This window comes from Anolis sagrei, chromosome 5 (genome assembly GCF_037176765.1).
Source record: "Anolis sagrei isolate rAnoSag1 chromosome 5, rAnoSag1.mat, whole genome shotgun sequence".
NCBI lineage: Eukaryota > Metazoa > Chordata > Lepidosauria > Squamata > Dactyloidae > Anolis > Anolis sagrei.
The window spans coordinates 103,367,700-103,382,035 of record NC_090025.1 but is presented as its reverse complement, the minus strand read 5'-3'; the positions used below and the strand labels follow the sequence as shown (position 1 = coordinate 103,382,035).

At 38.8% G+C, this 14,336-nt stretch overlaps 1 protein-coding gene across 2 annotated transcripts in view; it reads right to left on the bottom strand.

Moving 5' to 3' along the window:
* Positions 1 to 14,336, bottom strand: part of VWF (von Willebrand factor) — a 161,484-nt gene that overhangs the window by 49,452 nt on the left and 97,696 nt on the right. For both annotated transcript variants that reach the window (XM_067468939.1, XM_060778086.2), the window contains 5 exons: positions 12,976 to 13,153; positions 11,190 to 11,410; positions 9,285 to 9,477; positions 7,282 to 7,623; positions 2,661 to 2,866 (listed from right to left, as the gene is read on the bottom strand). In XM_067468939.1, the coding sequence (XP_067325040.1) occupies positions 2,661 to 2,866; positions 7,282 to 7,623; positions 9,285 to 9,477; positions 11,190 to 11,410; positions 12,976 to 13,153 (1,140 nt within the window). The remainder of the gene's footprint in view (positions 1 to 2,660; positions 2,867 to 7,281; positions 7,624 to 9,284; positions 9,478 to 11,189; positions 11,411 to 12,975; positions 13,154 to 14,336) is intronic.

Here is a 14,336-nt window from a genome sequence, read left to right as displayed (position 1 = left end):
AAATCTGATTTTACTCCCAAGTGAATTTTTTCATCACAAACTATGAGGAAAATTTCCCCACCTCATCATACTTACTATTTTATGCAGTGATCAATAATTTGGCTTTTGTGATCATTGCAACTTCACTTGCATCTGCTGTGTTTGTAAACAACCTGACTCTTCTACTCAACAACTGTCAAGGTATGGTGGCAATTCCCATGTAATGCATTTTAATTTTGGGGCAAAATGTGCAGATTGGCTAACAACTCTTTTTTCTCAATATAGTATAACTCTAAATTTGACTATCAAAAAGCTGCTTACTTGGTTAGAGCTTACATTTTCAAAACTTGGGCAGGCTTTTACAGCCCTTCACTTTCAAACTGCACCTATAGCGATGATTGATGACAAATATTAACTGCATCTTGGGCTAGTCATTTGTGATACTCTAGAACAGTGGTTCTCAACCTGTGGGTCCCCAGATGTTTTGGCCTTCAACTCCCAGAAATCCTAACCACTGGTAAAGTGGCTGGGATTTCTGGGAGTTGTAGGCCAAAATACCCAGGGACCCACAGTTTGAGGACAACTGCTCTAGAAGTTGAAGAACCAAAAACTAAATTTGGGGGGATTTATTCTGCCTCACCTACACTCTAATAGTTTTCTAAAAAATATTTTATTTATTGTTTATTTAAAACATTTATATTCCGCCCTTCTCACCCCGAAGGGGACTCAGGGCGAAGCACAGCATATACATGGCAAACATTCAATGTCAGGACATAAATTCACATACACATATATAAACATTTTAAAAAAATATCATAGTATTAAAATACACCATTTAATACCGTCCTAATCATCCTCTTCAAATCTAATTGGCCTGGTCATCTTTCCTATTGCCGCTTTATTGCCCTGTCCCGAAAGCTTGGTCCCACAGCCAAGTTTTTACCATCCTTCTAAAGGACAGGAGAGCGGGGTCCGACCTGATCTCACCAGGAAGGGAGTTCCATAGCCGGGAGCAATCACCGCGAAGGCCCTGTCTCTCGTTCCCACCAATCGCGCCTGTGACAATGGTGGGACGGAAAGCAGGGCCTCCCCGGAGGATATTAATCTGCGCGATGGTACATAGGGGGAGATGCATTCGGACAGGTAAATTGGGCCAGGGCCGCTTAGGGCTTTATAGGCCAAAGCCAGCACTCTGAATTGTGCCCGGTAGCAAACTGGCTGCCAGTGGAGCTGGCGTAACATGGGAGTTGTATGCTCCCTGGCTGCCTCTCGTTGGACTATTTGAAGCTTCTGAGCAGTCTTCAAAGGCAAACCCATGTAGAGTGCATTGCAGTAGTCTATCCTAGATGTAACGAGAGTGTGGACCACCATGGCCAAGTCTGACTTCCCAAGGTAGGGGCACAGTTTTATATCTTCTGTCTGGCGCACAAGTTTTATATCTTCTGTCTGTTATTAACTCTGCAATAACTCACAAAGGTTTCCCCTTTTCCCCTGGCAGCAATAGATATTTAGGAGATGTGATTGTTCTGTGGATACTCTTTTCTAGCTTTTAAATTTTATTTTTAAGTGTTGTAATCCTGTTGACTTTTAAAGGTATTCTAGATTTATTTGCTATTTAATCTATGTTGTACCCTTCAACTGCATTCATTTTTTCTGTAGCCAAACTTTGGCATCTTGAAAGAACTATTTTATGTTGCCTATGTCATATATTTGGTCCAGCTCACTGATAAAATGGAATGCAGGCTATGTATTGCTGCTGCTGCAACCACTACGCATACTTTGTACTTTTATTTTATTTTCCTCCATTGCATTTCTCTTAAATAAGTAAGCCACCCAAAATCTGATGCAATAAAAATTCCTCCCAATTTTCACATTACACATTAGCTCTCTGCTTTGTTACATAAGTTTAATACATGATACACTTAAAGTTAATATTGACTTTTAATAGTGTGTCCTGGAAATAAATTCTCTTTCTAACTTTCTTAGCTGCATGAGCAAGTGGGGGAATGTCTATTGGTTTCCAGAGGAAGGAGAAGCCATATGTGAAAATTGTCCTCAGTGTCGAACATACAGACATGAGTCTGCAGAAGAAAATTTCCCAACAGTTCAGTTCACCTGCTACTGGCTCAATACATCTCTGCATTTGTTACAGGATAGCTGAAATTTTGGTATATGAAAGGTAGAGCAATGAATTGTTGAATATGGCTATATCTTTTTCTACCGCTTATCCAGGTCACTTCCTCCTAATAGGCCCCGGAAATGAATAGCCATAGACTATACCTATTATTGTTGTTGCCTCCTATAGCGTTGCACTTAATTTCCCAGGCCCTCTAGAAATTGCACTAGCCTCGGCCCGGCCTTTTTAAATTGTCTTGAACAGGCAGGATTATTTTAAATATATATGTGCTATTGTGATATTTTATGCTTATATTGGTTTGTTAATTTTATGTTTATGTTGTATGTATTGATGATATTACTTGGAAACCGCTCTGAGTCTCCTTGGGGAGATAGAGCGGTATATAAATAAAGTTTTGTTGTTGTTGTTGTTGAATCCAGCTGTGATAGAAAGCAGTTTCCACTGTAACTACCTACTCTATACTCATGCCAATCTTCCATGGGTTTACATGCACCCCATTCCATCCAGTAGAAAATTGCTAACTGTGGAGCTAATGGACATCTACCTTGTGATGGCTTCCATCTTCACTGACACACTGAGTGCAGGTCTCTTCATGAACACAACTGCCATTTAAGCTAATTTGTCCATCTGGACAGAAGCAACCTTCCATAGGATAATCCATGCAGACTTCAGTGGTGGTACCATTCTCACAATGCTTTGTGCAGTCTTTTTGACAGTGGTCATATATCAACGAGGGCGGACATTTCACAGCTGTTAAAAACACAAGAACACAATAAGAAAGCAAAAGTGCGAGTAAATAAAAAGCATAAATATTTTGTTTAGAAAGTGGTCAGGAGAAGATTAGGGCAATAGCTGACATTGTATTGTCGAAGGCTTTCATGGCTGGAATCACTAGGTTCTTGTGGGTTTTTTCGGGCTATATGGCCATGTTCTAGAGGCATTTTCTCCTGATGTTTCGTCTGCATCTATGGCAAGCATCCTCAGAGGTAATGAGGTCTCCTTTTCATCTACTTATGAAAGGCAAGCGGGGAAGTGGCCATCCTGGTCTTTCTAGGGTGAGAGTTCCAGAGTGGGTGTAGTCACCAAAAAGGATCTCTCCTCCCCCCCCCCCCACTAAACACTATTGAAAGGGTGGTGAGACAGAAAGAAGGCCTTCTCCAGGTGATCATAAAATTCTAACAAGCTCATACAGAAAAATATGGTCCTTCAAATAACTTGGATTTTGAGTTGTATCCCAACAAACAACTTGATAGTCAATAGACCTGTTGCAACAGGGGAATTGTGTGCGCCCTATAGCAAGTCCAAGTTAACAACCTGGCTGTCATTTTTGACCAACTGAAGTATTTGAGCAGTCCAACATGGAGCATCCAAGTAATCCAAACAGAATTTCACCAAGACATGTACCACTGTGGCCATATCCAACTTCTCCAGGAACATGTATAGTTGACATATTAGCTTTAAACGTGCAAAAACTGCTGAAATCTGGGCCTCCAGATTCATCTCTGAATCCAGAAACACCACCAAGCTGTTATATAAAGCCAGTGACTGCTAGTCAGGTATTCAGCAGAAGCACCCACTTCCCTTAGATCACATGCTCAGGGAAAACACGTGCCCAAAACAAACCAATGTTCCCACATAAGCCTTTTTAAAAGTTAGAACATCAAGGAAGTAAATGTCTTCTGGGTTGAAGTTGTGTCATGCTGCATTGTCCTCTATTATGGGGGCAAGTGCCGAAGGAGGCAATTTCTGACCAAGGTGGTACCTGAATAGCAAGAATCCCTAAGACAAAAGTCTGGAGATTGCCAACAAAGATCAGGAACCCATTCCTAGCAACCTAGAGACATGTAAATTGTGCTGCATGGCTACAGATGGAACAGAAGGGATTAGAGGAGAGACTTAATACCACTATATCCTAACCAACCAGTGACTGTGTTTAATATTGCATGTTTAAAGTTATTTGCTTCTCTAAAAACTTTGTGAGATTTTAAGAAGCTTTCCAACTTATTGGCACATTTACGACCTGATCGTAATAGTCATTTTCACTTGCCTACATCTAAAAGCAGCCCTGGCTCATAAACACACACATCACCATTAACCTTGAGGACCTACAATTCAGTAATGTTTCATATCAGGATCTCTAGGACAGAAGATAATTGGGAGCTAACCAGTTAAAATCAAATGGCCAAGGTCTTAATATCTATATCAGGGGTCCACAAACATTTTAAACAGAGGGCCAGGTCACATTCCCTCAAACTGTTGGAAGGCCGGATTATAATTTGTAAAAAAATAATAATAATGAATGAATGAATTCCTATGCATAGTGCACGTATCTTATTTGTAGTGCAAAAACACATTAGAACAATACAATAATTAAAATGAAGAACAATTTTAACAAATATAAACTTATTCGTATTTCATTGGGAAGTGTGGGCCTGCTTTTGGGTGATGGGATAGGATTGTTGTTGTTGTGTTTTCAGACTTAGGTTGACCCTGAGCGAAGGCCGGGTAAATGACCTTGGAGGACCGTATTTGGCCCCCGGGCCGTAGTTTGAGGACATCTATAGCAAGGATCCATGATATTGACCAGAAGTCAATGATGCATGCTCCTATCTCATTCTGTTTCACTGCCCTAAGTCCCTGATTCAGTCCTTGAGCCTTTTAGCTCAGGTTCTCTGATATCAGGATGCCCAGAGAAATGTTTCCTACAATTGTTTGACAGCACAACTATTTAAATAAAGACTTCTTTTCACTTTTCATTGCTTCCCATATCATGTAATGATATGGGAAGAAATGGCAGCATTGCTTTTCCTTAGTATGGCTTTGAGCTCTATGACGAATTCAGGGATGAACTAATTTTTAAAATGAAGCCTAGATTCTTCAAATCTGTACATAGATTTTTATTAGTATGGTTACAGTGATTAAATAATGCTGTCTATGGAGTCATAAATGCATTCTGCACAATGTCTCACAATGCTATTTCTGGCCACTATAAGACATGCACCTGCTCACAAGAAAAAGGGAAAGAAGATGCCATGTTAATACACCAAGGGCTACTTTATGTTGTTAAATCGGGGAGTTATTTGGATGCTCAAGGGCGTTATGTCAGAAGCTGGGAATCTGAAGAATTCAGAGACATTATTAAAATGCTGTGGATGCTCTTGGATGCTGTAACAGGAAAGCTGGATCTCTCACTAAATCCAGTAAATGGCAGGCAGGCTGCTCTTGCTCACTCTTTTCTCAGATTATTCCTCATGGAGCATTTTCAGTGTGCAGTTTCTTACAACAATGGTTTATAATAACATCATTTTCTCCAATGTCTTGAACAGCCCTCCAAAAACTATTTTACTTTGGCAAAAGTTGTTTTAGATGGTGGTTTGATCCATATGAACTGGGTCTTTATCTGGACCTATATATGAAAATGTAAGCGCTTTCCTTCTAAGTGAAAATGGGACAGAGCGAACTTATACATTTTCAGTGAGAACAGTACCAACAAAAACACTGGGAGGAACCAGCAAATCTAAATTATATTAATTAATTAATTAATTAACCACACTTTTATCCCGCCCTTTTCAGCTGAAGGCGACTCAGGGCGACGTACAGACTAGCAACAATTAGATGCCGAACACACATAAATATATCGTTTAAAACAGGTTAAATCACATAATAAAATTCATATAAAAACTATTTAAATCACATAATAAAATTCATATAAAAAGAATTTAAAAGAAAAATCAATAACTTCCAGGTTTAAATCCATGTCCATTTGCATCGTTAAGCCGTCCCATATTTGTTCACAATACTAAATGTATCTGGTTACAATGAGGTTCCAAAAGCTTGCTCAAAAAGCCATGTTTTTACTCTTTTCCTAAAGCTCAGGAGGGAGAGGGCCAATCTAATATCCCCAGGAGGGGAGCTCCACAGCCAAGGGGCCACCACTGAGAAGGCCCTGTGCCTCGTCTCCCAAGCACGCCTGTGAGGTAGGCGGGATTGAGAGCACGGCCTCCCCAGATAATCTTAAATTCCTGGAAGGTTCGTAAGGGTAGACACATTCGGATAGGTAAGTTGGGCCGGAACAATTTACTGGCGGCAGATAATATTAAGCATGACAAAAATCAATGAAAAGAGAAATTGCTTCCCATGAGGTACATGCTAGGGATGTATTAATCTGCTCTTGTTCATGCATTTCTATAATCTGTCAACTGAAAGAAAAACTATTCAAATATATCTTCTGAATTGAACTTGATTTGCCGATGTATACATTCATAGAATCAGAGTTGGAAGAGACCTTGTGGGCCATCCAGTCCAACCCCCTGCCAAGAAGCAGGAAAATCGCATTCAAAGCACCCCTGACAGATGACCATCAAGCCCCTGATTAAAAGCTTCCAAAGGAGGAGCCTCCACCACACTCTTGAGCAGAGAGTTCCATTGCTAAACAGTTCTTACAGTCAGGAAGTTCTTCCTAATGTTTCCTGTAGTTTGAAACCATTGTTCCACTTCCTACTCCAGGCAGCAGAAAACAAGGTTGCTCCCTATGACTTCCCCTCACATATTTATACTTGGCCATCATGTCTCCTCTCAGTATTCGCTTCTTCAGGCCAAACATGCCTTCCTCATAGACAGCTTAGACAGCATTTTGAATGGGGTAGCATGGCTGTTAAACAACAGATTTACAGATAACTATTAGGTAAAGTATTAAAAATAACCTCCACATCCAGAAGAGCATTGCTCTGAATATCAGATACCATGTGCAAATGACAGGGAAGTGCAATACTGCAATCTTCTTTATTTGCTTATGACCTTGCAGAAGCATTTACATGGTTACTATCAGAATTACTGTTCTGAACTATTAACTGTATTTTCATCAAGTAAAGTCCAACTCTTACGCCAGACAACCTAATAAATGTCAGCTGCTAGTCTCACTGATTAAAAAAATATTAATTTTAAAATGCAACATTTAGAGTAAAAATGTCTGTATTAGTCACAATCTTTAGAGAATAATGTACACATGTAGGTAGCTTGCATTGTTAGTACAAAACAACAACACAAAACCCTGGCCACCCAGCTCTTTCCTCCAGGATTTAAATATTGCATAAGGAAACCTGAGCTAGAACAGGGAATTAGATTACCAAAGATTGTATTCCTGCAAAAAGCAGTGAAAGCCTTACCACAGAACTCTGAAGATCTCCAGTCCAAACAGATTCCTTGTGTTCTGCAGAGGTGGGCATAGGATGATATAATCTCACAGACTTCATCTCCATAGCAGTTGTTTTCTTCACATGCAGTATAGAACATGTTTGGAGGAATAATTTGGTGGCATTCATAAAACTGAGCAGACAACAAAATACTGCATTTGGATGTGGCATGCTCGACACATGTGTCAGGTCTGTTCACTTCGCAGAATTTCCCTGGTTGCTTAATGGCCCATTCTTGGATGAAGGTGCCGCTGTCAGATGTAATTGAGCCATCCTTTAATATCATATCATTTTCAATGTTCTGATCACAAACTCCTGCAGAGAGAATCAGAAGACAAATAAAAAATTATGTATATCAAATTGAGCTTAGAGCTGCAGAAAGGTTTTTAAACCTCCCCTGAAAATATTTGCTAATCCTACCCAAAACTTTCATATTTAAGGTGCAGGTGCTTACCGACAAAGCCCTGAACGGTTTGGGACCAGCCTACCTGCGTGACTGCATCTCCGTCTACGAACCCACACGTTCACTATGCTCATCTGGAGAGGCCCTGCTCGTGATCCCGCCTGCATCGCAAGCATGCTTGGTGGGGACACGAGACAGGGCCTTTTCCGTGGTGGCCCCCCGTCTCTGGAACACTCTCCCCAAAGATCTTAGACAGGCCCCTACATTGGCAGTCTTCAGAAAGAATTTGAAGACCTGGCTGTTCCGATGTGCCTTTCCCGATTAGGAAATCTCCGATACCAAGTCCCTGAAGCACTTTATTAGAATTAAGATTGCCGCACACTGCACACTGCACTTGCCCTATAATCCTTATATACCACCTGTCACATCAGCACTTTTTAATCCTGTACCCTTTACTCTGGCCCGGCTTAGTTTTATCCTGTTTGATGTATTGTTTATTGCTTGTGGTTTTGTTGTTTTAATACTGCTTTAATTTGTTTTATTTGCTTTAAGTGTATTGTTATGTTGTGTATTGAGGCCTTGGCCTTTGTAAGCCGCATCGAGTCCTTTGGGAGATGCTAGCGGGGTACAAATAAAGTTTAATAATAATAATAATAATAATAATAATAATAATAATAATATTGGCAATTCTAATCAGGACAGAAAACCTGGGTAGATTAATGGCATACACAAATAATAATAATAATAATAATAATAATAATAATAATAATAATATCTCCCACCTTTCTCCGGGCATAGGATACAAGATATTGTATGAAGGTCAGTCTATCACCCTGTCTCTCTACGAGTTCTCACTCACAAATAATTCTGCTCCTTTATCTCACCCTGAGTTTTTAAATCATTTTATGTACATGTGGCCCGCTCACTGTCATTATGTTTTTTAAATTTTGTTTATTGTAGTCATATGTTCTGTATTTTTCTGCAATGTTGTTTATTTTATTGTAACTTGTACCTTATTTTATTGTAATTTGTTGTATGGGCTTGGTATCATGTAAGCCGCCCGAGTCCCCATAGGGGAGATGGTGGCGGGGTATAAATAAAGATTATTATTATTATTATTATTATTATTATTATTATTATTATTATATCATACAATATCTCTTGTCCTTTAATAAAGATTACCTACAAAACGGAATCAAGACCTGCAGTCTGCATAGTATTGCCCTTTTACCTTCATTCCAACATCTCCTATTCTGCATCGCTTTGAAGACAGGAAGTGCTATACAATTTCCGACATTCAGAATTATTTTCTACATCCTATTTACTTTCAATAACAGATACTTGGAAAAGGTGATTACAAATCCCTATATAAAGAGTATGAGTTGGCTACATAGCTCTTGCTCACTAGCTCTAATTCTACTTTGCCCCATTCTCAGCTGTCGAAAAAACTTATCTGACATTTGGCAACAAAGCTCTCCTTCATTTGACACTCATTACTTTATTAAAAGGATTAAGCTATAAGAAACCTAAGCAATTAATTCAGCATTTCCAGGTTGTAATAATTTTAACATACCACAAAGACCATACATTTTCGAGGCAAAACCTTTTGGACTTAATTGGAGTGTAAACTCATTGTTGCTTGGAGTGAAAGAGATGATATGTCCCAGATGAGAGAACCGTATTTCATGCATTATTGCCCCATAGATATTTGCTTCAATATCACCATTGGCATAAGGAACAGTAACAATTTTGCCATTCACAGTAACCTGTTTGGAAAAAAATGAGAACATCTTAATAATCCACTGGTCAGCAGACATATAACAGCAGCAGCTGTGCTTACAAACCTAGTCACCGCAGTAATCTGAAGGCCATCTCCTTCATGTATGACTTCCCAGTGTCTGAGCAGTGGTTGTTGGAAACATAATGCTGAACAAGATGTACTGTTGGTTTGATTCAACAGATAGCCCATCTTCATACTCTTAGGCCAAGAGATTAAGAAATTACCAATAATAATAATAATAATAATAATAATAATAATAATCTGCAAGGAAACAGATGAAACAATAGATCATATCCTCAGCTGCTGCAAAATCATGCAGACAGACTATAAGCAGAGGCACAACACCGTTGCTCCGATGTTTCATTGGAACTTGTGCCACAAATACCATCTGCCTGTGACAAAGAACTGGTGGGATCACAAGCCTGAAAAAGTTACAGAAAATGAACACATCAAACTACTCTGGGACTTCCAAATTCAGACTGATAGAGTTTTGGAGAACAATACTCCTGACCTCACAATTGTGTTAAAAGACAAAGTATGGATCGTTGATAATGAAATCCCAAGCGACAGCAGGATTGAAGAGAAACAACTGGAAAAACTGACACGATATGAGGATTTAAAGATCGAACTGCAAAAACTCTGGTACAAACCAGTAAAGGTGGTCCCATTAGTGATCGGCACACTGGGTCCAGTGCCTAAAGACCTTGGCCTGCACTTAAACACAATCGGCGCTGCCAAAATTACCATCTGTCAACTGCAGAAGGCCATCTTACTGGGATCTGCACACATTATTCGCCAATACATCACACAGTCCTAGACACTTGGGAAGTGTCCGACGTGTGATCCAATACAAGAGCCAGTAGAGTGATCTTGTGTGCTGTGGACTCATCTTGTTGTGTTTCATATAACAACAACAACAACAACAATAGTATTTCTTACTCACCTGTCCTCAGGGCTTGAAGAGGGTTACAATACCACTGAAAACACATAATAATCTAAAACATTCTACCAAAAACACATACTAAAAATATTGCTACAAAATACATATTAAAATATACAGAACAAAGATTTAACATAAGATGCAAGTTTAAAATTCATGATTAAAACGGGGTAGGCCTGCTGAAAGAGATAGGTCTTTGTCGTGAAACCACGATATTAGTTACTAGGCCTGGGTAACAACGCAAAAATTTGTTTCTAAAATCGATTTGTATTTGGGGTTTTTTTTTGTTTCGATATTTAAAATAATTTCAAAATTTTCCTTTTAAAAAGTTCGATATTTACGAAATTTCGTAAATGGTAAAAAATTAACGAATCGATTTCCGAAACAATAACGAATCGATTCGTTAATGGCGGACGCGACCGCGAAATACGCTAAAAAACCTCCAAAAACTTCTGAAGCTTTCCTCTCCCTCTGTTCTTGACTGTTGTTTTATATTATAATTTTTTTTCACTAATTAAACCATAAAACTGGCCCAGACATGCGGAAATAATGAAGCGACCTCTGAACAATAACGAAACGAATACAATAACGAAATACGAAGCATTTACAAAACGTGTTTAAAAATTCGTTTTTTTTAATGATTGCTCCAGAATGGTTCGTTATCGTTTTGTAATTGGAAAAATTAACGAATTATTAACGAATTACGAATTAACGAAACGAAACCTCCCAGGCCTATTAGTTACATTACAATGGCTTACAGTCATGTCGCTGGACAGTTCCACTGTTGAATCCTTGTGAATGACTTCAATTGTATTCATGCAGTTGAGTTTTGGAGCTGAGGTGCAGAGTCCATTATGAAGGATCATTTGAATATCATGTTCTTTGTCTTCATATAACATATAGGAACAATTGCCTGCGAGTCTAAAGTCCAGTCCATCAAAGGTGACAATATTTCTACTTGGGCTTCCCATGCATGAGCCTGTAGAGTGATTGTACAAAAAAGGATCACTACTAGAGGGCCTAAGTATTTTATTAAGAATACCTTCTATTTTTTAAAACAGTTACCAAGTGAGATGGGAACCAGTGCAATGGAACTGAGCTAAGGCTATACAGCATGTGTAGGATGTAGGGGTCCTTGGGCCTACCAAAGGGATGAGAAGTACATGGCTTAATTGTAGTAAAGGTGAAAAGGATATTGGGATTATTACTGATCATAAGTTGAACATGGCCCAGTAGCGTGGTGCCACGAGAAATAATATAAATAATATTGTCTTCCCTAGGGAGATTAGGCTGCCACCCACACTGTCCTCCTTCCAGAAGGAATTGAAGACTTGCATGTTTGGACAAGTCTTTGAGAATGACTAGTCCCAATGGTCTGCAATTTAATGCCACAGCACTGCACTTTCATCCCATGTCCTAGCTCATCAGCTAAAATTTGCACTATCCTATTCCCTGCTCCTGTTTACAGTTGATTATGTCTTACAACAATTCTCATCATAGGTTATGGGGTGCTGTTTTGACCTTAAACTTTGTTTTGTGTGCCTTTGGTTTTATGTTGTATTATATTGTGTGTTTATTTTTATGCGTTGTTTTAGGCACACTGTGCCATATGTAAGTCACCCAAGTACCTTTGGGGAGATGGAAGCGGGGTACAAAAATAAAGTTGTTGTTATTATTATTATTATTATTATTATTATTATTATTATTATTTGTATTAATGTAACTTTTTGAATAATTTACCCCATTTTCTTCTCTTAATAAAACATGATGTGCACCTCATTAATTTAGACTATTTTCCTATTAGGACCTCAATGTAGAAAATGTTACAATTGGAAAAAGTCATCAATAACAAAAATAATTAATGATAAGAACAGAAGAATAGTAATTTACAATACAGACTGAAAACTACTTATTATCCCTTTTGGAATGAGGCACATACATTTTAATAGTGTTCTGATGAATGTAAAATGTTGCTGGACTCCTAATATTAAGTTCAAATTGTCTGCAACCAGAAATTTTAAAAATAAAATCTTAAACTAAGCAGTTCCACTAATACTCCAAGAACACAGTGGCCACATTAATTACAATTATTCATTATTATTTTTTGCCTTTTGAAGGAGAAATCACCTGCTGGCTTGTGATATGACACTCTCCACTAGTCCACCTCATTATTTCCTCAACATCCACAACAGGTCACAAGCACATAGCATAAGCCAGCACTTGAACCATGAGATATTTCTTCTTCACTAGTAAGGCCACCCTCTCCCACAACTGTAAAAGTAGGAAAAACATTTACAGCAATAATAGTGACAAATCGGTTTTAATGTAGCGTATTAATATCTTCAGCACTGGGGAAGAAACTGATAACTACTTATTTGTGATTAGTTATTTCTGAGTCTTCTTGTTATGAAAATTACTTTAATTACTCTACAAATCATGATTTTTTTCACCTGAATTTATAAATTACACCTCAAAGCAAACTCTATCCAATATTTATTTGTTATTATTTCTTAAAAATATTTTTAAATCAGGCAAAATACTCACATGGACACATCCAACGGCAACCGCACGTTTCCTCTATCTTAACAGCAGGAAGTCCATTTTGACATGTTGGTCTAGCAATCCTCTCACAATTAATTCGGTGGCTCTCCAGAGCTGTATGGCCACCTGGTAAGCACGTCACAGTGTGACATTGATCCACCAAAGTCCATTTGTCACCAGGCTGTGCAAAATGACACAATATATTAAAATAAGTGTCAATGTAAATGAAATCTGTCTGCCTAAGAATGTTGTTGGTTGTTCTTGTTCAGTAGCTATCAGGCTTTGATCTGCAGTTTCAGATAAGCAAGTAAAGTTATACAGCCCTTGGTCAATTAAAATAATCTTGAACAATCAAACAACTAAAAGCAAGATGTTATGACCATGACCATTTAGGGGGATGTTTTTTAAAAAAATTGTGAACACTGCAGAACTGTATAACAGAAATGAAGCATATTTGAAAAAGATAATTGAAAGAATATCTCAGGTGGGCCAAAGTTACTGGTACACTAGGAAATCAAATAGCATTCAAAGTAGAAAATAAACAAAACAAAAAACTTTCATAAAGAAGGTAAGGAGAGAGGGTAGAAGCCCATATAATATAGTCCATATGAAATTGTCACTTCCGCATTCCAAAAAAAAGCGCAACGTGAGTTGAAAATTTTGGGGACTTCAGGCTTAAAACAAAGTGCCGGAAGTCCCTTCAGAATGCAAAAATATCTGATTTTATTCCGAATTACACCACATCTGAGCAAACCTATCCAACTCTAATATATAGGCTTTTTTTAGGCATACAAAGCCGATAACAAAGAAGCTCCAACCTTGACAGTAACGAATGAATGAGCAAAATGAGAGTGAATTTAAGTTGGAGAGAGTATTTTACCATTGCCCCACATTTTGTCTATATGAGCCTGTCATACAAATAAAGCATAAAATATGGGAATGTTGAGAGAAAAAATTAAAATGTATGAACGACCAATGAGTTCAGGCCTTCTGAAAACACTAATTTTTGTGAGATCATATTGTTAGGAAGCTACCATCACCTCCCTTCTCTTCCAGGCCCCCATCAGATGGCCTAGATTTCTTCCCCACTGATGCCCAGCCTAAGGCTGGCCAGCCCTCCATCCCACTCTCCCTACTGTTGCTGCAGTGGACTCAGCCTCCTTTCCCCCCTTCCCAGGAACCATTCTGCTTCTGCCTCCTGGGGCCCACCATGGCACTGCTGCTGAAGGTGGGATTAGGGATCCATTCAACATTGAATGCCCTGAGCCATGCGCCACTTCTCCAACATGAATGAAAAATGGAGCAAGAGCCAGGTCAGGCTGCAGGTGCCCTCAGAGGGAAGGGAGGGATGAGACATGGGTCAG